Here is a 22,996-nt window from a genome sequence, read left to right as displayed (position 1 = left end):
AGGAAGCCTCTATATATATCCCTAAATTTACTGTAATCCAACTCTTTTGTTGTTACTATTTCTTTTCTTTCTCTATGGACACTTATTACATAATATTCATAATGCAATCTAAACAGAATGTTTAATGACAAAATGACTCCTACTATTTATATGAATTTTTTTAACTGGAATATATGCTTACAGCATATTAACCTACACTTGCACTTTTCTTGTTAAAATGAGACCTAAGTTTTACTTTCTTCTTTTTTTTTTTTTTTTTTATTTACATAGGCTTCACACCCAGCATGGAACCCAATGTGGGGCTTCAACTCATGATCCTGGGATCAAGAGTTGGATGCTTAACCAACTAAGTCACTGAGGTGCTCCAAGCTTTATTTTTCAGTAGGAAACTACACAGAATGATTCCATGTTTTAAGTGTGTATATACAATATAATCCCTAGAATTCTAGAATCGGAAACGTCCATATGTATGTATGTGTATACTTTCCTGGGTGTGGATATTTATAATATACATCACTACTGTAAATTTTGTGTATCCTTCCTGCTGTAGTCAGTCCATACAATAATACTAAAAAAATATGTTTGTGGCACTTGTAGATTTTTCCCAGCATCTGTTCTCTACAAACTCTTTTTTGCAAGATGCCCTCCCATTCATGAGGTGAAGCAGAAGATGCCATGTTCCTATGATATGACTCCACATGTCCACTCTCTAGACACAGTTATCACATATGATCACATGACTCAAACAGGGGCAATTAATAACAGTCCCTATGAGTTTGGGAATTTGTAAAGTTCACTTTCCCTCTTGGGTCCTCCATAGCAATATGCAAAACTTGGGAACTTTTGGCTGCAATATTACACCACAGTAATCAAAGAACAGAAGAAGTCTGTCCACAGAGAGTAAAGCAAAGCAGAAGAAGCACTGATGAGGACCTGCCATAGGATTCCCAAGATTCCCACAGTGCTCCAAGTCCCAGGTCTATTCCCTGGGATGCCTTGAGATATCCCAATACCCTTCTAATACATGTTACTTTTTTCTTAAGCTCAAATTGAGTTTTTATAACTTGATAATTAAAGAATGCTGACAAATAAAAATTTATATATCCAGTTATAATACGATGAACACATCATTTGGGCAGTGTAAATTGTGCATCTAAGAGACTGGCCAACAAAAATGAAAACTCTCATTAGTTGTCATAGCCAATTCAGAATACATTGAGAATCTGGAGGACAGAAACTATAGAGTTTTTATTACCTTAAACCTTAAAGTCATTCTTGAGTCTTTGCTCTCCTGGTTCCCCAGTGTTTCCTTTTTCCTATCTTTTGTCCCTCACCAAATCCTATCAATTCTTCCTTCAAACTGCCTTTCATATCTACACTATCCTATCCATTTATAACTACTCTAGCCCAGAGTTTCTTAGGGAAATGAGCCCCCAACCCCAGTCTCTTTGTGTCCACATATTTTGCATGTTTTCCTCAGGCAGATTATAAAAATTATACATGCCATTACTCCAGCTTTTAAATTTTCAGTAGCTCTTTAAAAAAATTATTTGTTTTGAGAGAGACATGAGCAGAGGGGGGAGGTTAAGAGAAAGAAGGGGACAAAGGATCCAAAGCAGGCTCTGCACTGATGGCAGAGAGACCGATGTGGGGCTCAAACTCACGGACTGCAAATCATGACCTGAGCCAGTCAGATGCTCAACCGACTAAGCCACCTAGGCGCCCCTTAAATTTTCAGCAGTTCTTATTGTTAACTGAACAAATCTTAAAACTTAGCCAGGCATCAAGCTCTTTCACAGTCTAGTTTCCATCTACCTCTCAAATTTATATATCCCTACTCCCTTCTAGGACTTCTGAATATATGATCAATTTAATTGTCATCATCAGAGTAAAATGTGTCAGGCACTGTGCTTATGATTTTATAAACATAATCTTCTGAAATACATATAACAACTGTGATGGTTTCAAATTAGCCTGCAAATTCTCTGGCACTACTCCCATTGAAAGATGGAGTCTATATTCTCCTTGCTAGAATCTGAGCCAACTTAAGTTTGTCACTAAGTGCACTAAAAGTAACGCTGTTTAACTTCTTAGGCTGGGTAAGATAGCTTCCGCCTTGTTAAAAGGAAGAGGAAAAAAAAAAAAAAGATGGTGACTAATACAATCTATGTAGCCACTTACAATGAGGTGAACAGGCAGTGCAAATCTCTTGGTACATTCACCTTTGGAGGCCTGAATCACCAGTAACAAGTTTGACAACATTAGGCCACCATGCTGCTAGGTGGCTCAGATCACATGGAGAGACCACTCACAGATGCTCCAGAGGAGAGCCCCCACTGAGGGCCCAGAAACAGTGAACATCAAGTAAATAGACACTCAGTAAAGATGCCCCCCGATGATTCTGGCCCACGGCTGCCAAGTCACTCCTGCCATCAAGCCCAGCTGAGACCCTGCAGAGTAGAGAGGAGTCCTTTATTGCTCTGTACTGTCCATACTTAAGACCCCAAGAATCCATGGCCATAAGAACTGGTTATTTTTTCATTGCTAAGTTTCAAAGTGATTTCTAATTTAGCTATATCAGTTGGGACCAATTTTAGTACCTGAAAGTAGGGCACTGCCATAGCAAAAGACTTAAAACATGTGGCACTGGCTGTGGGACTGGGCCGTGAATAAAAGTGAAAGATCCTTGAGAGTATCCTGCCACAGAAGCTTTATGACTTTTAAGGAAGGTGTTGGTGACAGCTTGAAGGATGTTAAGGCAAATGGTATTGGAAGCTAAAGGAAAGGGGGCCTCTGTTATGCAGTAGAAGAAACTCTGGCAACACTGCTACCTGTGATGCTACAGAAAATAAGAAATATAACTATTGAACTATATTTTCTAGCTAAGAAGACTTTCAACCAAAAAGTGCCACCAGCTTCTTCTCCCTGGCCATAAAAAATCCAAACCTGAAGAGATGAGCTTAAGAACAAACTGTCTAGTTTCCAAGTAAAATGTGGAATAGGAAAGAGCTAGGACTTACTGAGCTTGAAATTAGAACTCTTTCTCCTTCTCGGCTTCTCCAGATGGTGAAAGATTCTCAAAGTAAGAAATGGACTCTGGGGTGGGGCGGGGCCGGGGGGGGGGGGGGTGACGGAAATACAGGTCACTTTTAGCAAAATGTGATCTAAAGATGAAGCCAAGGATGCAACTTCAGGAACTGTTAAGATGTCAGATACTTTTAAAGTGATGCTCCTCAGACCTCTTCAAAAAGACAAAAGTCTTAAACTTTTTTTTAAGTTTATTTATTTATTTTGAGAATGAGAGAGAGCACACATGCACACATGTGCACACAGACACACACACGCACTCAGCTCAGTGTGGAGCCTGACGCAGGGCTCCATTCCATGACCATGAGATCATGACCTGAGTCGAAATCAAGAGTTGATCACTCAACCGACTGAGACACCCAGCTGCTCCAAAACAAATGTTTTCTAAGGACCTTAAGTGTGTTCCTTATAAACCTCTGTTCAGTAATAGAGCATCCAAGAATGTTATGAGAATTATTATGCAAAGCCTCACAGTAAACAAAGGCTCATATTAAAGAGACCTGTGGTATAGTTTTGTCTAACGGAATAGATATAACTTGATACACAATAAGTCAAGTTTTAAAAAAATAATTATACCTTTTTTGACTTTTTGACTTTCTTTTGACAAAAGAAAAATAGGCCTTTGGACCCCCAGCTTTTTACTGATAGGAAGCAAGCTGAGAAAGCTATTCAATTTCGAACACAGACTAATTTTTCATTTAAAAAGAAAAGATGCCTTAAAAAGCAAAACTGAGACTCCAAATGATGGGCCAACTTCCCAGAAGGACAATTCAGCATTGAGTCATAATTTTAAAATTGGCAACATGTTCCCAATTGGATTTCAGAACTGCTATGGACCAGCAACTGCTATGTCCTCCCATTTTCTCCATTCTTGAATGGAAAGTTCTATTGAAATAATAATATTCCCATCTTACCATTGTCTGTTGGGGGAGAGAAGATAGATAACATGTCTCTTTAGTAAACAGATCTTCAGAGCAAGAGAAACCATGCACAAGAAACCAAACCCCAATAGTCTCATCTACACCTAGACCTAAATTAGCTGTTGAGATCCTGGACCTCAGACTTTAGACTAATAATGTAATGCAATGAGTGATTGTATTTTGTATGTGGGATGAATATAAATAATTTGTGGTCAGAGAGAAGACTTCACTGATTTTAAACTATGTCTACAAATGCTCTGACATTCCCTATCAAGAAGTGGGATATATGCCCTCTTCTAGCAAATCAGAACCATCCTTAGTGGCTTACCTGTAACCATTAGAATGCAGCAGAAGTTCTGATGTTTATGACCATAATAACCATACACTATTTCCCATAGATATCCTGTACATATCCCTACCTCTTTGTCTTTTCTTAGTTAACATTTCCTACCAAGGATTATATGCACACATCATCTGCTTCTCTAAGACCAAACCTTTATTCAGAGTCATATTAAATCCTATCTCTTCTATGAAGCACATCATTAGACTCCAACCTTAGCAATTTCTCCCTCTTCTAAATGGTCTTGAACTTATTTTCTGCAACTTTCCTTTCACAGTTAGTGAATGCCAGTATCACTAGTTCACAATTAGTTGATTTACTGCTTTTCTGACACATATTCCTTGGCTAGTCTCTTGAATTATGCCCCTAGACAAGGGTTGAAACTCCAAATGCCTACAGAATGAAAGCAGGTAATCTATGATAGTGAAATTGACACAATGCAAAAAAACAAAAGTGGTCTGGATTAGGTTACACTGAAAAGCATATGTGCCATGTAAATGAGTCAGCCATCATCCAGGTACAGCACATTGATTTTCTTCAAAACAAATATTACTAACTGACACACATTTATTTTTTTATTGTCACTCTCTCCATATTAGGATGCAAGTTCCCTGAGGGTAGGAACTTTGTTGCTTTGTTTGCTGCTATATCACCAAAGCCTAGAACACTGAGTCTAGACTACCTGACAATCAGTAAATATTTGCTGAAGGAATAAATGAGTGAACCATTATTGCCAAGTGGGAAGTGAGCCCAATGTCACAAGATCTTGCCATTGTTCAAGAGAAGCCAGAAGCAATTTTATGTGCAATCTCTCTACTTCTAAATTTCAACAATTAATTACAGAAATCCTAATCCATTTTGGAGATGGGTAAACAAAGTACGTCTATCAGCTTGAATTCCATCTGAAAGATGCACATGTGACCATTGTACTAGAAGGATCTTAAGAGTCTTTTACCCTTCTAATTACTTAGGATAGTGCCTTGCAAAATGCAGACAACTTGAGAAGCAAATGATGATGCTTCAAATATCACACTTCAGGCACTGTTGCGATTCAGCTGTAAATTATTAAGATGCTACTCAAGTTACTCTTTCATATCTCAAAGAAAACTGCATCAGCTTCTGATCCAAAATGACCACGTGGACTTCACATGACTATTCCACACTCAAGATCTTAAGGCTAAACTTCACTCCTTCCAGCTGTTAAGAGTTCAGAAATGTGATTACTATGTGCTTATTTTCCTTCATGCAGTGAAGATAAAATAAACTGGATATCCAAGGGGTGACAGGAAAAAAAGAAGCAGGTTTTAAACTGTATTTCCACAGTTGATAAATAAGGGTTCCCAGGGGCAATTTTGTTTTCCTTTTTATTATCCTTAGTATTTTTAGATTATATAATCTAAAATTTTATTTCAGTTGACCTTTTCATGCTCTCTGGTAGCATGTTTTATCTTTTCTACATAAAAATTATTAAGTAGGAATTTTAAAATGTTTACTAATTACTTGGATTCTTAACTCTAATAAAAGTCACATCTAAATAATTAGAGTGTGTCTGGTTTTAAATATGGGTCACTTAGCAACAAGCTTAATTGTGTAGGGCTGAGAATACTTTTAAGATGCTTTAAAGAAAACATACTGGAAAAAAACAGTTCCAGTATGCCCTGTGCTGCAAGCTGATGCACAGCAAGCCAATCATCAACTTTTGAAGACGTCAAAGTAAACGAGATGTCTTGGTGTTCCTTTTCTGTGTGTGGTCCAACATGAACAGCCTTGAAGGAGTCATCAACAAACATCAGAGGAACTCAACATAACAAATGAGTATAAATCCAAAAGAGTAAAATGTCTTCTGGCCCTCCAGAGCCAGCATTTAGGACCTAATTTTAATGATTATGTAGATTAATTCACTATACGCAGCTCTTCAATAATGGCATTAATTTTTTATGCAGGCTGATTTTATTTTTTAAATAGGTTCCACAGTGATGTATATTTAAAATAACCCTGAGAAAAATTTATTTATATAAACCCATTTTTCAAAGTTTAGGTTGTTATAGACCTATGAACTTCTTACAGAATAAGAGTATAGATTTCTATTCACCTCTTTTGTTACATTTAAGCAACACTGAATACAATGGCCAGTGGATGGGGAGAATCATTGCTTGGATTCTTTCACAGACATACAGCTGAAATGATGAAACAGAGTTCCTAAGGCACAAGGAGGGAAAGCCCAAAATTTGGGATCAGACCAACAAAAGTTTGTCTTACAGCTCTACCACTTGTTTAATTTTTGACTCTGGGTAAGCTACTTAATCTCTTTAAACCCCAATTTACTTTATTCATCCAGAAAAAGAGAATCATAATACCTTGCTTTAAGGGTGACATAAAAATTAAAACAGATGCATATTTATTGTGTAAGCCATTGAAATGAGGAGGAAGTTGTTAACTCAGCATGGCCTGACCTGGCCTGACTAGTGCAACACAATAGTATGCAAAAAATGCTTAGAACACCATGCTGTCACAAATGATAGTTATCACGCAGAGTCCAATTGATTCCTTTTATAAATTAAATGCAGAGCATGAATTTTCTAGGTTTCCTATATATCATGCTCCCCTAAGAACGTATTTCTATACACTTGGGTGTTACAGGCTAAGAGAAGCTTTATACCCTACAGAAATTCTAGCACATTGGCAGAAGAATTCATGTACAAAATATTCACTGAGCATTGTTGTTAATATCTGAATACCAGAAACATTAAAATGTTTATCTACAGGAGGATGACAAATTTTGATATCCTCATTCAAACAATCTATTCAGATAAACCACAAAAACATAACTTTAGGTAAAAACTAAAATGAAATAAAAATAAGTTGCAGAACTATGTATAATATAAACCACTTATATGAAAGTGTAAAGCATTGCATCCATATATAGAGAAGTATATATACATACTTGATAATCGTATGGTAACATGCACAGAAATGGCAAACATCAAATTCAGGACAGGAGATATCTCTAAGGGAGGAGGCAAGGCAATGAGATCAGGCAGGTGTACACAGAGGACTTCAACTCTATCCAAAGTGTTTTACTTTCTCAAAAACTAAATAAGACTAGAGCAAAGATGGTAAAATGTTCAGATTCTCTAGAGCCAGCAAGTAGGCATGTGGAGTTTATTATATTATTCTTTCCATTTTCTGGATATCTGAAATATTTCACAATAAAAGGCAGCAGGATTCCCAGTCATATAAGTAAAGACAAGCAACTTCCCCAAATCAAACAACAGATGTTTCAGAAATACTCAGAAGATGAAGAGGGACAGGGATGGTGGAGGTGGGAGAGGTGGTAAACGGGATAAAAAGGGCTGGGTATGGAAGAGACAGTCCTCTCTGACTCTTTGAAATTTATCCCTAACGGTTAACAAAAGAATTCAGCTACATAAGATTTAAAGAGGATAAAAATGATTAACTGTTAATCCAGAAATCAGATTACTATACAGTGTATACAGTATCTAAAAACATATTTAAGTTTAAAATACTTACTGCAACCCCACTCTTGGTGGTAGTTTCTTTGTATGTGAAGTTGCAAATTGCCCAGGCTAAATAATATGTAGACATGAGAGGGGTCTGTGAAAAGTGATCCGTAACCCATCCATCTTCCTCAAACACGGAAGTTTCCACTGGCATATTGGATAAAGATAAATAGGTTGCTTGATGCTTGATGCTAATTTTGAAAGTAGCCTTGTATATTGGCTCATCAAAACAAGGAAATGCCTTTCTGGCATGTGTAGGCGAAAACTGAGTAACACCAAGGAACCTGGAAAAAAGAAAATGACATTCTCAATTACATTTATGGCTTGAGTTAAGTTATGCCCATTTTACATGCTTCTGCTGATAAAATAATATATTTTTGCCAAATCACAAGTTCTGAACTGAACTGAAGTTCATGAATAGCATGAAAGTACAATTCATGTATATTTCCCCAACAATAAAATTCCTTCAGGGAAGTTTTTGTCTCATTTGAGATACATTCTCCAAACCCAGACCAGTGCTTACTAGAGAAAATATGACACTTTACAGGAAAACAACTCGTTTCCATCACATTGAAAAATACTTGGAAATAATGGTTCTCCTTTTTAGTATGCCCCCCATTTTCTCTTCTAAAGCTGTATAAGTAAAGACAGTAAAACCAAAATCTGATGTTGTCATCAGATACATGTAGAACAGACCATCAGTGGGAAACATCTGTGCCCTCAAACTTCAGCAAGACACGATCTGATTTTGTAAGAACTTTGAAACCTGACAAAAGTTGGTTGAAATTCTGGCCTCACAACATTCTCAGCTGTATCATCCTGGATGATTACTAAATTTCCCTAAGGTATAGGTGTTCATTGCTTGAAAGGAAATAATCAAACATAACTTTTAAAAAATATTGTAAAGTGTGCAATACTTTTTACAGGAGAAGCGTATAAAGCATCTATCACTGTAAAAGATGAAGAGCAACCATCAGACAGCTAATAAATGGCAGCCAGCCAATAAGTGATATTGATTCACAATATCTTTAACTTTACTTGAGCCTTTTGACACGTGTTTATATTGAATGACCCAGAGAATATTAGTTTTTACTACCCATATATTTATTACATAAATTATAACTTTGATATTATTATGTTAATATAATACAAATTAATATAACAAATATAAACGTCAATGTGTGCTCATGTGTATATATCTATATAAATTTATATAAATCTTTAAGTTTTCAGATCAAGCTGCAAAGTTGCATCTCATTAAAACTCTAGCTAGAAGCACCCTCTACATTCTTTCAGTTATAGTTACAAACTAAGAACCTTAAGGAAACCTTTTTTTTTAAAAAAAGGAGACCATTATTTATGAAAACATTCATGACACGAATCAATTAAACTTTTCTGATAATACTAGTTATAAAACTCGATATAAGGCAATTAAATATCAGACTTCATAAAACGTTACTAAGTGGAAAATGGTAAAAAGAGTCTCTTTAACAAATGGTACTGGGACGGGCTCTGTGCTGGCAGCTCAGAGCCTGGAGCCTGCTTCAAATTCTGTGTCTCCCTCTCTCTCTGCTCCTCCCCGGCTCAGGCTCCGTCTCTCTCTCCTTCAAAAATAAACAAAAACATTTAAAAAAAATGGTACTGGGAGAACTGGACAGCAACACGCAGAAGAATTAAACTAGACCACTTTCTTACACTATTTACAAAAATAAACTCAAAATGGATGAAGGACCTGAATGTGAGACAGGAAACCATCAAAACCCTAGAGGAGAAAGCAGGAAAAAACCTCTTTGACCTCAGCCACAGCAATTTCTTACTCGACACATCTCCAAAGGCAAGGGAATTAAAATCAAAAATGAACTATTGGGACCTCATCAAGATAAAAGGCTTCTGCACTGCAAAGGAAACAATCAACAAAACTAAAAGGTAACTGATGGAATAGGAAAAGATATTTGCAAATGACATATTGGATACAGGGATAGTATCCAAAACCTATAAAGAACTCAACAAACTCCATACCCAAAAAACAAATAATCCAGTGAAGAAATGGGCAGAAGGCATGAATAGACACTCTTCCAAAGAAGACATCCAGAAGGCCAACAGACACACGAAACGATGTTCAACATCACTCCTCATCAGGGAAATACAAATCAAAACCAAACTGAGTTATCACCTCATACCATCAGAGTGGCTGAAATGAACAAATCAGAAGATTATAGATGCTGGTGAGAATGTGGGGAAATGGGAACCTTCCTGCACTGTTAGTGGGAATGCAAACTGGTGCTGCAGAGGTTCCTCAAAAAATTAAAAATATAACTACCCTATGACCCAGCAATACCACTGCTAGGAATTTACCCAAGGGATACAGCAGTGCTGATACATAGGGGCACATGAACCCCAATGTTTATAGCAGCACTAATAGCCAAATTATGGAAAAGACCTCAATGTCCACCAACTGATGAATGGATAAAGAAGATGTGGTTTATATACACAATGGAATACTACTTGGCAGTGAGAAAGAATGAAATCTGGCCATTTGTAGTAATGTGGATGGAACTGGAAGGTATTATGTGAAGTGACATAAGTCAGGAAGAGAAAGAAAGATACCTTATGTTTTCACTCATATGTTGATCTTGAGAAACTTAACAGAAGACCATGGGGGAAAGGAAGGGGAAAAAAATTTACAGAGCGGGAGAGAGGCAAACCATAAGAGACTCTTGGATACTGAGAATGAACTGAGGGTTGATGGAGGTGAGGGGAGAGGGGAAAGTGGGTGATGGACATTGAGGAGGGCACTTGTTGGGATGAGCACTTGGTGTTGTATGGAAACAAATTTGACAATAAATTATATTAAAAAAATAAAAAATAAATAAAAATAAAAGGCTCTTTCCTGAGGTGACTGGGTGGCTCAGTCAATTAAGCGTCCAACTTCAGCTCAGGTCATGATCTCACAGTTCATGAGTTCAAGCCTCACATTGGGATCTCTGCTGACAGCTCAGAGCCTGGAGCCTGCTTTGAATTCTGTGTGTCCCTCTCTTTCTCTGCCCCTCTCCTGCTCATGCTCGCTCTCTCTCTCTCTCTCTCTCTCTCTCTCAAATAAATAAATAAATAAACATTAAAAATATATATAAAAGGCCCTTTCCCCCATAAGTAATTCTGCCACCACTCCTCTCTCCATCATCCACAGTGTTCATGGTTAATCTAACATGGCTCACTTTCCCACTGAACCCAAACTTGGCCTCAGAATTATTCTTAGCATAGCACTTGAGGCAGCTACTACCAATTAATAGGAGTTGATATGTGCATTGAATCTTATTGGCTATCCCTAGCTCAACCATCAGATGTAAAAGTTCATACCATTTTAACATTATGAAGCTTACATTTATCATTGAGAGCCTACTTTTTTAAAACTTAGTTTTGAAATGGAGAAAAATAAGACATTTTCAAGATGAATTGTATACTTATTCTCAGAGAGAGGATTCTTGGGTGTTAGCTTGGGAGCAGTACTGGGCTACTACATAGCAGGCTTGGGTAATGCCTGAGCCTATTTTTTTCATTAGTAGAAGGAAAATAATAATGCTTTCTAGGCCTTCCTTCCAAAGCTGTCGAGATGATAAAATGATATAATATATGGGAAAGTCTTAACTACAAATCTTCAGATGAATATAAGGTTAAAGTTGGAAGCAATCTTAGAAGCAAATTGTCCAGCTCTCATAAATTTCTAAAATGAAAAAGTAGTTCCAATAGGGTTAAGTGATTTGTCCACAGTTTATACTGGCAATTAGTACAAAGCTGTGTCTAGCAGTCACATTTTCTGCATCTCGGTAAGAAGTAATTGTATTTCAAGAAGAGTAAAATGAATCATTAGCCGTAATTTATAAACAATGTTTTAATTCGACTTTTGGTAACAAAGGTTCTTCTTTCCAAATTTGCCGGTACCATGGTAGTATTTTTCCTTATGATTTTCTTTTGACAGTAATAGTTTTGTTTAATGAAATGTCGCTACCTTTTAGTTAACATGTACCCATTTACAATTTCTCTCCACATGCTTTTGTCTTACCTAATGTTCTTGTATCTCATCTTTCCATCTTATTAATTGAAATATCCACTGAGCTTGATATTTCTCTCCTGAGCTGTTTAAAATTTACCTACAGGATTTCATATGCAAGGAAAAAGTGTTCCTTTTTAACTTTCAAGTATCTGAGGACTCCAATTCCACCACCGAACAAATAGATGTGGTCTGCTGTGTATGAGCTTTTCACTATATTAAGTACGTGGTAGGATTTTTTAAAAAATATAACCACTTTTGTCCTTAAGCTCTTTTCAATCTAACTGAAAAGAAAAAATATATACATATACATAAAAACACAAGTAACAACATTGGGGGTAAAGTTCTACAAGAGTTCAACAGAGGGGATGCTACTAGAATGTATTAGTCATTAAGTAAAAATCAAAGGTGTGTTTGGCATTAAGCAATTAATGGGTAGGAATTTATTAGATGTAGAAGATTAAATACTCTGGGTTAATGAGAAATTAATAAACCAAATATTTATACAGAAGAATCATGTTGTGCAGCCTCTTTTTGCCTTACGTAGTATGTAAATATGTTAGTAAAGCTAGAAATTTAAATCACTGATTCTCAGGGTTGAAAGGGATATAAAGATCATCTAGTGACTTTTTCTGCAATTAATATTCTTAATGAATTCACACACACAGTATATATCTATGCACAGAGGGCCACCATATATTCTGATAATGTCTAAATGAGGAAATACCAATTTCACAGTCTGGCAACTGAGGACGATTGCAATGGAATTTCAATTCAGTATTTAGGAAATCAAAAGAAGTCCCTTGATGAAGAAGAACAGTTGGATGAGATTACTTTTAGGTCTTTTCCAAGCTCAAGATCCTATAACTGTACAATATTCAGAAATAAAATATTCTCTCTATTTGATGAGATTTTTTAATAGTAAATTACACTACCACTAAATAGCTTTTTACTGCAAGCTCTATAATGCATTTGCTTCTCTTAATCATCATTCTTGACTATTCAATACTGAAGAGAAAAAGATAAATATATATGCATCATTCCCTCAAGGAGTTTATACTCTAATAAAAGAAATTAAACAAATACCTAAACTGGCATTCTACAAAAAGCCATGACAAAGAAGGAAAATGTACGAAGAACTTACATTCTCCTGAAGCAAGGCTTCTCAACCTTGGAACTACTGACATTTAAGGTTGGATAATTATTCTTTGTGGGGGGCTGTCCTCTGCACTTTAAGATGTTGAACAGCATCCAGGGCCTCTACCACTAGATGCCAGTAGCATTTCCCACCCAGCTGTGACAACCAAAACATATCCAGGCACAGCAACTGTATTGTACCCTGGCGTTGGGGCGGGGGTGGGGGGGGCACAAAATTTACCCAGTTGAGAACTACTGGCCTTAAGAATTGAAGAGGCTTTATGGAGGAAGAAGCCTAAGAATTGATCTTAAAGCCTGGGTAGTGTTTTAAAGGTCAGAAGCAGATGACGAAGTGAGCAAGTCGACTGTAAGTAGCACAGAAATAAGCCTTTAAAAAAGTATCGACTCACTTATTAAGTTAGTGTGCTGTCTGTTCTCTCACAGATTCTCATTTTATCAGGACTCAGTATTTCTGGTCCATCTCTAACACCCCTCTCACCCTGGATATTCTCCTGTCTAACAAAGAGACCTAGTTCAAGGCTCAGTACCCTCAACAGGCAACAGGTTCTGCTGGATTTCAAAAAAAATAGAATTCTGTCTTCATTGTATGTATTTTTGGAGTTGCCTTCGGCTGGTGGAAGGGGCACTTCTCTTCTGCTTACTGACATTAAAAACAGCAGAGAGGCCTCTAAAGAAGGTGACTGGAGTAGAAAATAATGAATTTGGGTTTTGAGTAAATTCGAAGTAAGTTTGAGTTGGTAGCAGGACACCAGATAGAAGAAGTACAAAAAATTAATTAAAAATAGAAAAAATTGTAATATACAGTATGGATCCAAAATACATATGCAAATGCAGCAAGAAGTAATATAAAACAGCAGGAGGCAGAAGGTAATAGGGACAAGTAGTTCGTTTTCGGTTTTTCTCCTGCTTCTTTAAACAAAATCATTTTCATCTTTTAATGAATCTCTCTATTACCATGAAAAATTCCACTTCCAAAAGTGACATCCAGAAGTGTCATTCCAAGAATGCCACTTTAGCATAACGAGAAAAACGTAAATAATATACATGTATTTTAATTCTCTTCTATCTAAAATAAATTACTTTATTTCTTAACAACTTGTCTATTTGACATTTTGGTTGAGCTGAGGAGGGCATAGAGCTCTGTGTTGCTTCTGAAGGATACAGAGAATTGATTTCTTCTTATTTCTGCGGAAGTTCACTAGGCAAGCTACTTGTGTCAAGTCATTATGATAAGATTCAGCAGAAGTAATGCATTAACGTTGGCTGATATTGCCAACAAATTACTGTATGTGATACAAAACAATTTCTGTTCCATTATTTTCAGTTTGCCTTTTCATAAAGTTAAAATATGCAGAGGAAACCAACATTTGCATGACACTGTTAGCATGCAGATTGATTCATGGCTTTTCTCTGTGGAGCCCACCAAAACCAGGAGAACCTCACAAAGGGCATGCCCCGTTGGAGAGGTTTCCATTAGGACCACATTTATGCATACCACACATACAGCAGTGAAAAATGATCTTTGAACTTACTTCCATTGCAATAGCAATCTGCCTGGTGTTGCAAGAGTTTCAGATTGATAATAAAAACTCCCAAGATCTAACGAAAAGTTCTAATGGAACATCTAGTTACTATTCAACTGTTTGCAGTAAATGGACTCAGTTGACAAGGTCATGGAAGTTACACGTGTCCCATTTAAAGTTAAGGTTGTTAATCAAAATGCAAATTATTACTCAATGACAAAACATTTTAAGCCAAAATGGGTCGTTGTTTAGACTGTGTGTTTTTATGTACTTCAATGAGTCATTAAACCTCTGCCATTTCAGAAAAGTACTCCTGCTGAATATTCAGTGCTATAAGCAAGCGTGTAATCTATTTTTTTAAATAACCATTCTAGTAAACTAAAAACATAATGCAATAATGCCAGCAATATGTATGTAGGAAGTGGTGCATATGTGAATAATCGTGTTATAAAAACAGAGCACAATATTCATAATTGTTTTCCTATTTATGTACTAAATACTCTTATCAAAAATGAGTCCTGAGTGCTTGATCACCATTGATGAAGAATATTATGAATGCACTAAAATTACTTCTGCAAGCCATAATATTAGGTTCTCATAGGCATAAATAGTGTCTGAGATTCGTTTGTTTAATATTGGAAGGAGGCAAAGCATTGTGTAAGTATTATAAAATACTGCTACTGTCAGAACTCAAAGTCTTGGGAACAATAGCTAATGACTGGTGTACCTCTCCCTTGGTCCTCGGGGTTTTACAATTTGATGCACCGACTTCCAGTGACAAGGAGGGCACCCCCCTGACCTCTGCTATTCTCACTGCTGATAGAGAGCAGCACCATAATCAGAGAGGTGTCTGTTCCCTTTGTTTCCTTATTCTCTTCCTGCTCTCTCAGCCCTCTCCATCTCATCATGTCTGGCTCAAGCATGGCATTTCTCTAGCTGGGCAATACCATAGCGCTTCTCTTCGCTCTCTTCCTCATGGTGGAAAGGCTCTGCTTTCTCCTCTGTCTTTTGAATTTTGCTTGTGGGGCAAAACAAAGAGCAGTGGAGGCAATGGCTACAAGGACAATTCCCACCCCGGCCTTGCTAGTAGGAGAAACCCCTAGGTAAAAATATTGACCCTCTATGACCCTGTACCAGTGCAAAGAGTAGATCTCCAGCCATAGAATAATACAATAATATTAATACCCACAAAAGTGTTTACCATTTGTCAGACACTGCTCTAAATGTTTTATTACTTAACTCATGTGATCCTCACAATAACCCTACCATCATCCCCATTTTCCAGATGAGGACACCAGACACAGAACAGTTAGGAAATGCAGCCAGGGTCATAAAGCTGCTTTGCTAGTAAGAAGCAGAGTCAGGACATGAACCCAGGCAGCCTGGTTTCAGAGTCCCTGAACACACTAAACACACACACATCTTTTCCATCCACCAATGTAACCAAAAGTGGCTTGAAACTGTTCTTAAAAGAGATAAAAAGTAACCAAGAGTGGTAACTTTAAAACTTCATTCTTTTTCTACCCATTCCTCTGATTTTTTTTCATCTGTGTGATCACAGGGAAAGATCTGAATAATTACAGTAAAACTTCACGCTGCAAGTGAACGTAGGTCTAAACTAGGAAGGATCAGCTCATCCCATCTCTGAAAAAACAGTGCTAGAGCTCCTTAAACCACCCAGTCACTCATTTATTCAGTAACTGAGCAGAGAAGTCAGGAGGGGTGAGCGTGGGGCCCCTCACCCCAATTCAGCCCCACCTTATCTTGCCAATCTTGTTCCCAACACCACCATCCATTGTGGCCACATGCATCATTCCAGATTGGCCAGGAAACTGAGAAGAGTGGGGAGTATCTTTTATCTTTATATTCACCCACATTCAACATAGTGACAGTCGACTTGCTACTGTCTGCTCTTTAGTGGCAAAAAGCAGGATGACATGGGACTTTGAAGAGCTCTGGAGGACCCCAGCCACTGTTGCAAATCTGAAAGCACACAGGGGACAGACAAACAATTAAAAGGAAGTTGACCACCTTGACAGTGATGATGATTATCATTGCTGGCTGGTGGGATAATGAACATGGGGTGATGACGAACACCCTTCCTTACAGACTGTAAAACATTTATGTATTAAACCTTAATCATTTCTTCCTTGCTCCTTTTATACCATCCTTTGCAGATGTGCTTAAAGGAGTCCCATTCTTTCTTGTCATCACATGGACAAATGTCCCCATCCTCAGCAAACCTAAACCATCACCCTGGACTACTGCCCGAAGCCCATTCCCATCCCCATTGGTGAGAATTGGTTTGAGGAAATAAACATGCGTTGCAAACCAAATACCAGAAAACCAGTCACAGATACATCTTGTTCAAAAGAGATCCAGAGCAGATAGGCCCTGTTTAGGCTTCAGAGTACTTCGAATAAATAAAAACTACTTTAACTCTTTCAGAGAAAGTGTGTATTTTATTACTATCCAGAGTAATCAAATAAGATGGCGTCATGAAAAACACAGCAAGATAAACACAAACTGTATGGATTTTCCCATCCAACTGCGTTATTAACTGAACAAACATTTGTGAAACGATTTTTGTAGATTAGGTTTATTGGTGGCATTCTAAATTGTGACCAAAATCTAGACTGGACTCAGTTTGGCCATATGGTTACGTGTGTCTGACAGAAAGGCAATGAGTTAAGTCCATAAAGGAACCATATAAAAAAAGTTTTCACAGACACAAATGGTTTTTTACAAGTTTTTCAGTTCAGAGCCTTCTACAGAGGAGCAAAAAGACATGAATTCCAGCTTGTGCTCATGTAACAATATCTCCTCACCAGAGTGAATGGGAGAAATGAGGCTGCTTTCAATATAAAAGCAATGTGGTGGTTTTCTTGTTTTTATTAAATGTCATGATTATTAATTCAGTCCAGAAAACTACAAGGCATCAAACCATCTACACTAATACCACAAAAGATCAAATGCCTATCCATAAAATCCTCTAGCCTCTCCACAAGATTCCTGCAAAAGAGTTTTTTGCAATTCTCTTTGAGAACCACAGTGTTATTTTCCAATTTTACTTGGAGATCATGGTTTCTCTTTAAATACCCTTTATAGAAAAAGACCACTTATTTTTATTTTGTGTTCTGTAACTGTGGCATATTATAGACCCAGTCAAAGTTTGTCAAAGAAAAATAGTCTCCCTTTTGAAAGTGAATAAAATATTCATTTACTTTGAGTAAATTTCCTCTTTGAGTCCAACCATCTGGTTCTAAATAAGGTACCCTACTTTGAACATGGATATGCTTGCCATCTGGCTACCCGATAGCGGCAATTACTTCAGGTAAATGAACCTATACCTAATTCTAAGCAAGTATATTCTACTATAGGATCCTGTGGCATAAATACACACCCTTTTTATCTGCCTACCATGCACCAACTTGAGGCAAAAATGAGTGTGTGTTCTGCCTAATGGAGATAACTGACTGCCATGTGCAAACATTTCAAATCTGAGAGAAACTTATTTGCAATATTCAACAAGTGGTGAATTTTCCCTTTAGCCAAATGCTCAACAGAAAGTAGAGGAGCCTTGGGCTTTAAGAAGGAGTGGGTCCCTCTACCATCGTCCAGTGCAGGATGGGAACTAGGGATGTTGAGTGTTCCCTGTAGGACAAAACCAGGTCCCATTCAACACCTAGTGGGGGATAAAACCTTCCAGGGGTCATAAGTATATAACAGTAGTGAAATCTAATTTTCCTGCCCTCACCTGACTTCTTCCTCTCAGACCTCTGAGGAGTAAACCAAAGAATCAGATTGACTGGGTATTAATGTGTTGTTTCCATAGAAGCTAAGTAAGGTGGACCGAATTGTAGTACTGTTCTTTAAATATTTCCAGTTGCTCACTTTGACTCCTCATTAGGCAGCATAAGTATTTATTTTTATTACAAAAATTATCCAACAATTAAATTGGCAAAAATTATGACTAACTAAAGATCAAGCTATTTAATCATTAATCAAATGAAAATTTAGAATTTGCATCTATGTCCTCTTTGAAAGTGTGTTTTTAAATGCCAGATTACAGAGCATTTGGGGAACAAAATCATCACCAACCGAAGTCCAAACCTGGCTGAGTTCCTGACATTAGTATGTTTAAAAAGTGTTCCAAAAAAAAAAAAAAAAAAAGAGGTTAGAGTGGGAGAGAGCCAAAGCATAAGAGACTCTTAAAAACTAAGAACAAACTGAGGGTTGATGGGGGGTGGGAGGGAGGGGAGGGTGGGTGATAGGTATTGAGGAGGGCACCTTTTGGGATGAGCACTGGGAGTTGTATGGAAACCAATTTGACAATAAATTTCATATATTGAAATAAATAAATAAATAAATAAATAAATAAATAAATAAAGTGTTCCAAGTACCCATAGTAACAACAGCAATCAAAAAAATCAAAAAACTTTTAATATATGTAATATTAACGTAATTGTGAAATGGCTCATTAGATTGTCTTTGCCATATCAACTCCAGCTAGAAACATTCAAGAAATTATCATATTCACTCTGGTATTGAAGGAAAAAAAAATATGAAGAAGAATAAGGACTTTCTCTAAGATGCTATTTAGAAACAAAACCATCCTGAGATGCCCAGAAATACTGAATCCTGATTTTCTATTGGGATGCAGAGTTTAGCCACATGTACACTAGGTTAAACTTTCAACCAAGTTATTTACATCTTTGGGAGAAAATCGGGAGGGAGTTTGAACACAAATATGCACTAGGGGTACAAGAAATCAGTTATGGGTCAAGCAGAAACATCTGGTCTTTTTAAGAGTCCTGTTAATTTGAAAGCGCTGACCAAAACAAGCTCAGTTCCACCAAATACATTTTGGCATGGCTTAAAAAAAAAAAAAAAGCAGGATTTGTTGGAAGTATTTATTTCACTAGAGCAAGATTTATCAGTAATGATATGCAACTCCCACTATTGACATTTCAACATAAGCTTGTTTCCAAACACAACATGCAAATTTGCCTTATATGCCTTTTCTCCCATATCTGATATGATCATGGGTTTTTAAAAAATATATTTAATCTGTATTGTTCAGAATATGTTGAAGGAAGTGGTAGAAGAGGCTTAAATTATCCACTTCTGATTGTAGGAGCTTGAAAGTGAATAATTTATACATTCACTTATAGGAGGCTTTAGCTATCACACAGCTACTAAACCATTGGAAAATTTATCTGAGGTTACTTCATAGCACACTATAAAAGAATAAAACTTTTGTGTCTTCCCACAACACAGTGAAATTTCCCAGTCTCCTATACAATAACAAACTTCTTCTGTGAGTTCGCAGAGACCACAAGCCCTGGCCCATCAGAAAACCAAAGTTCAAATCCTACCTCTCCACTGACAAGCCTGCTGATCTCAGGCACCCAGGGCTGCTCTGAGCCTCAGTTTTCTGCTGTTGTGAAAATCATTTGAGAACTGGGGAGGCTCTGCTAGGGGCATCACTGCTAATCTCCAGCCTGCCTCTACTTCTAAGGCTGTCGATTTCTTTTTTAAGTTCATTTTGGTTGTTTGCGGGCCCTCTACTCATTTCATTAATGACTCAAGGTTATTTTAAATGCAATGGATTAGGGCAAAAAGCAAGAATCACTTGTTTATTCATACAATAATATGCTTGAATGCTTACTACCATAGGATACTCATAATAGCCAATATTTATAGTGGACACTCTATATGCCAGGTATAGGTTAAGTGCTTTTCAATGCATTTGTTCATGGACACCTGCAACAACCCTGTGAGAATATTACTATTATCAAATTAAAACTAAAAGTCCGGGCTCTGGAGTCAAACTGCTTGGGTCTAAATCCCTGCTTTGTCAGCTCACTATGTGACAAACGACTTGACCTCTTGCCTCCATTTCCCTATCTATAAGATAGGAAGTGTCCTGGACAGCATCTTCCACATAGGGTTCTTGTAGGAGTGAGTTAACATACGTCCCTGGATAAGCACTAAAGGCGGTCATTGTCAGCAACTGGTGACTTAGATTCGTCAGCTTCTTCTTCGAGCCTTCACCACAGCCACAGTTGTATCTGGGATTCGAACCCACTTTTGTTTGACTCCAAAGTCTGAGCTCTAAACAAGTGGTGGAAAGCCCCACAGCCTCTCCAAAAAATAAAGAATAAAAGACGGTCCAAATCTAAAAAGCATCAAAGGCACTCGTTAACAAGGCATTTGAGACTGACGCTAGCTTTCCCTCTTTTCACCACTGGAGTCATTTCCAGAGGCAGTAACTCAAGAACAACAAAAAACTGGAGTCACTCTGCGTTAAGAGACAGCTGGCAGCACTTGCAAGGAAATTTCTCGCTGGCATTGACCATGGGAGCCTCCCCGGGTCCCTGTCAGCCTCCCCCTTAGTCTGTCACCTGGACCTGCTCTTACTGCTCTGAATCTCAAGTTCCAGTTTTGGAAAACTTGAAGCAGCCAAAGTCATCCTCTACTCTGCGCCTGCCAGATAATAGGCGAGGTGGGCACGTTGAGGGGGAGGGAACGATTTGCCCTGCACTGACTTCTTACTTGGATGTGCCCCGGCCTTTGGCCCTCACGTATTTTCCCTGGACCGTATCTTGGCAGGCTTTTGATGCCACCCTGGTATCGCTCAGATTTCACACTACACTTTAAAAAGACCTGTGCTAGACTACGCTAGCTAAGGAACTTTGACGGGTGGGGGTTCCAGACTAGAGGAGGGGGTGGCATTCATTGTTTGGCACTGATGAGTGAGTCTGTGGAGTTGGCAGCCGTGAAAGCCCGGGTATGTGGGAGATCCCAAGGGGTCTGGGTAATGGTCCTACCCCCACCTTACGCTTCCTTCCCCCACCACTCGCTTTTCGGGTCTCAGAAGCCAGCCCGGTCCCTGGGGTCGCCGGCCGCCCAGCCGTTTGAGCAGCCTGGCTGGGTGGGGCGGCGCCGGGCACCGCCTCCCTCCCTACCTTCTCTCCCCGTGGAGCACGTAGGAGCTGCGGAAGAAGCCCAAGAGCTCGTTCTCGATCAGGGCGTTGTAGATGATCTTCAGGTTGTAATTCCTCTGCGCGTCCAAGGTCCTATTCAGCACCACCACCAAGACCTGGGTTTGCGGGTAGAGGAAAAAGCCGGCCACCGGAACAGCCCCCGCCACCCGGTCCTCGGCCACCTGCACCTTCTCGACCGCCACCCGGGAGGCGTGCAGCACGACGTAGCGGGTGGCGTTCCGGCACGCGATCTCCACGTTGACCTCCCCGGAGAAGGTGAAGTTCTCCATGAAGGCGGTGAGCATCAGATTGTAGTGGAGCGGCTTGAGGTGGCCCGACAGGCGCAGCTGCGTCCACGGATGCCACTGCTCCCGCTCCTCCTCCGACGGCGGCTGGGCTGACGGGGTCCCAGGGGTGGCCTCCCCGCCTACCTCGGGCTGCGAGGAGTCTCCGCCGGCATGGTGGTTGCGCCGGGCCGAACCCGGAAGGCTGGCGTTGCCGCCGCGCGCGGGGAAGCCGGCGGGGCCGCCGTCGGCGCCCGGCGCTGCGCTAGCTCCGCACTCGTCGAAGCGCAAGCTGAGCAGCACCGCGAGCATGGTGACCGCGAGCAGCGCCACGATGGACACGGCGAAGGCCAGCACGAGCCGCTTGTGCACCGTGATGTGGCGCTCGGTGGTGCGGGGTCGCACCCCCACGGAGTCCGTCCAGGGGTCCGAGAGCCCCCTGCCGCCGGCCCGGAGCGCGGCGTCGTTCTCCCCCATCGTGGCAGCGAAGGGTGAGCTGCTCTTCTCAGCCCCCTCCTCCTCCTCCTCCTCCTCCTTCTTCTTCTTCCTCTTCTTTTTCTTCTTCTTCTTTTTCTTCTCCTCCTCTTGCTCCCCCCGCTCGCCGTCCAGGGCCATCACACTGCCTCCTCCTCCTCCTCCCCCGCCCCCTCCGGCACCCCCCGCGAGCGGGCCACCCGGGCCACCGCCAGCGCAGGCATCAGAGAGCGCACGCGGGCCGAGGGCGCGACGCCAGCTGGGACCCTGAAGACGCCGGCCCGGGTTCTTTTAAGACGGGTTCTGGCCGCAGGCGACAGCAACCTGGGCGCCCCCCATCAGCCCCGCCTCTCTCCGGACCCCGGCGGCCGAGGCGCGGGGCTGCGAGCTCTGGGACGCGCCCAACTTAAGGAGCGTCTCGCTCGCCCCACCGCGCGCTACTTCTCCGGCCGGCGCGGGGCGCCGGGGCACATGCTGCCTCCGCCCCTGTGCGCCTGCGGCTTCCGCCTTGCCCTCCCCTGCGCCCAGCTCTCGCCCGCCTTTCTGCGGGAGCCTTCCAACGGGTCCTCCGCTAGAAAGGACCGGGAGCGGTGGAGAGGGAAGTTAGGGCTTCCGCTTTCTCTCCCCACTCCAGCGGCGGCGTTCAGTCCTC

General features: G+C 39.9%; 1 protein-coding gene across 1 annotated transcript in view; it reads right to left on the bottom strand.

The window, feature by feature from the left end:
• TRHDE (thyrotropin releasing hormone degrading enzyme) overlaps positions 1-22,497 on the bottom strand; it is a 383,925-nt gene extending 361,428 nt beyond the window's left edge. The window contains exons 1-2 of the mRNA XM_030323249.1: positions 21,569-22,497; positions 7,879-8,152 (exon numbers count right to left, since the gene is read on the bottom strand). Coding sequence (XP_030179109.1) covers positions 7,879-8,152; positions 21,569-22,485 — 1,191 coding nt within the window. The 5' untranslated portion in view covers positions 22,486-22,497. The remainder of the gene's footprint in view (positions 1-7,878; positions 8,153-21,568) is intronic.
• Between the last annotated feature and the right edge of the window lie 499 nt (positions 22,498-22,996).

Source organism: Lynx canadensis, chromosome B4, assembly GCF_007474595.2.
Source record: "Lynx canadensis isolate LIC74 chromosome B4, mLynCan4.pri.v2, whole genome shotgun sequence".
In the NCBI taxonomy this organism is placed as follows: Eukaryota; Metazoa; Chordata; class Mammalia; order Carnivora; family Felidae; genus Lynx; species Lynx canadensis.
The sequence above is the reverse complement of the archived record's forward strand: the minus strand, read 5'-3'. Positions and strand labels throughout refer to the sequence as shown.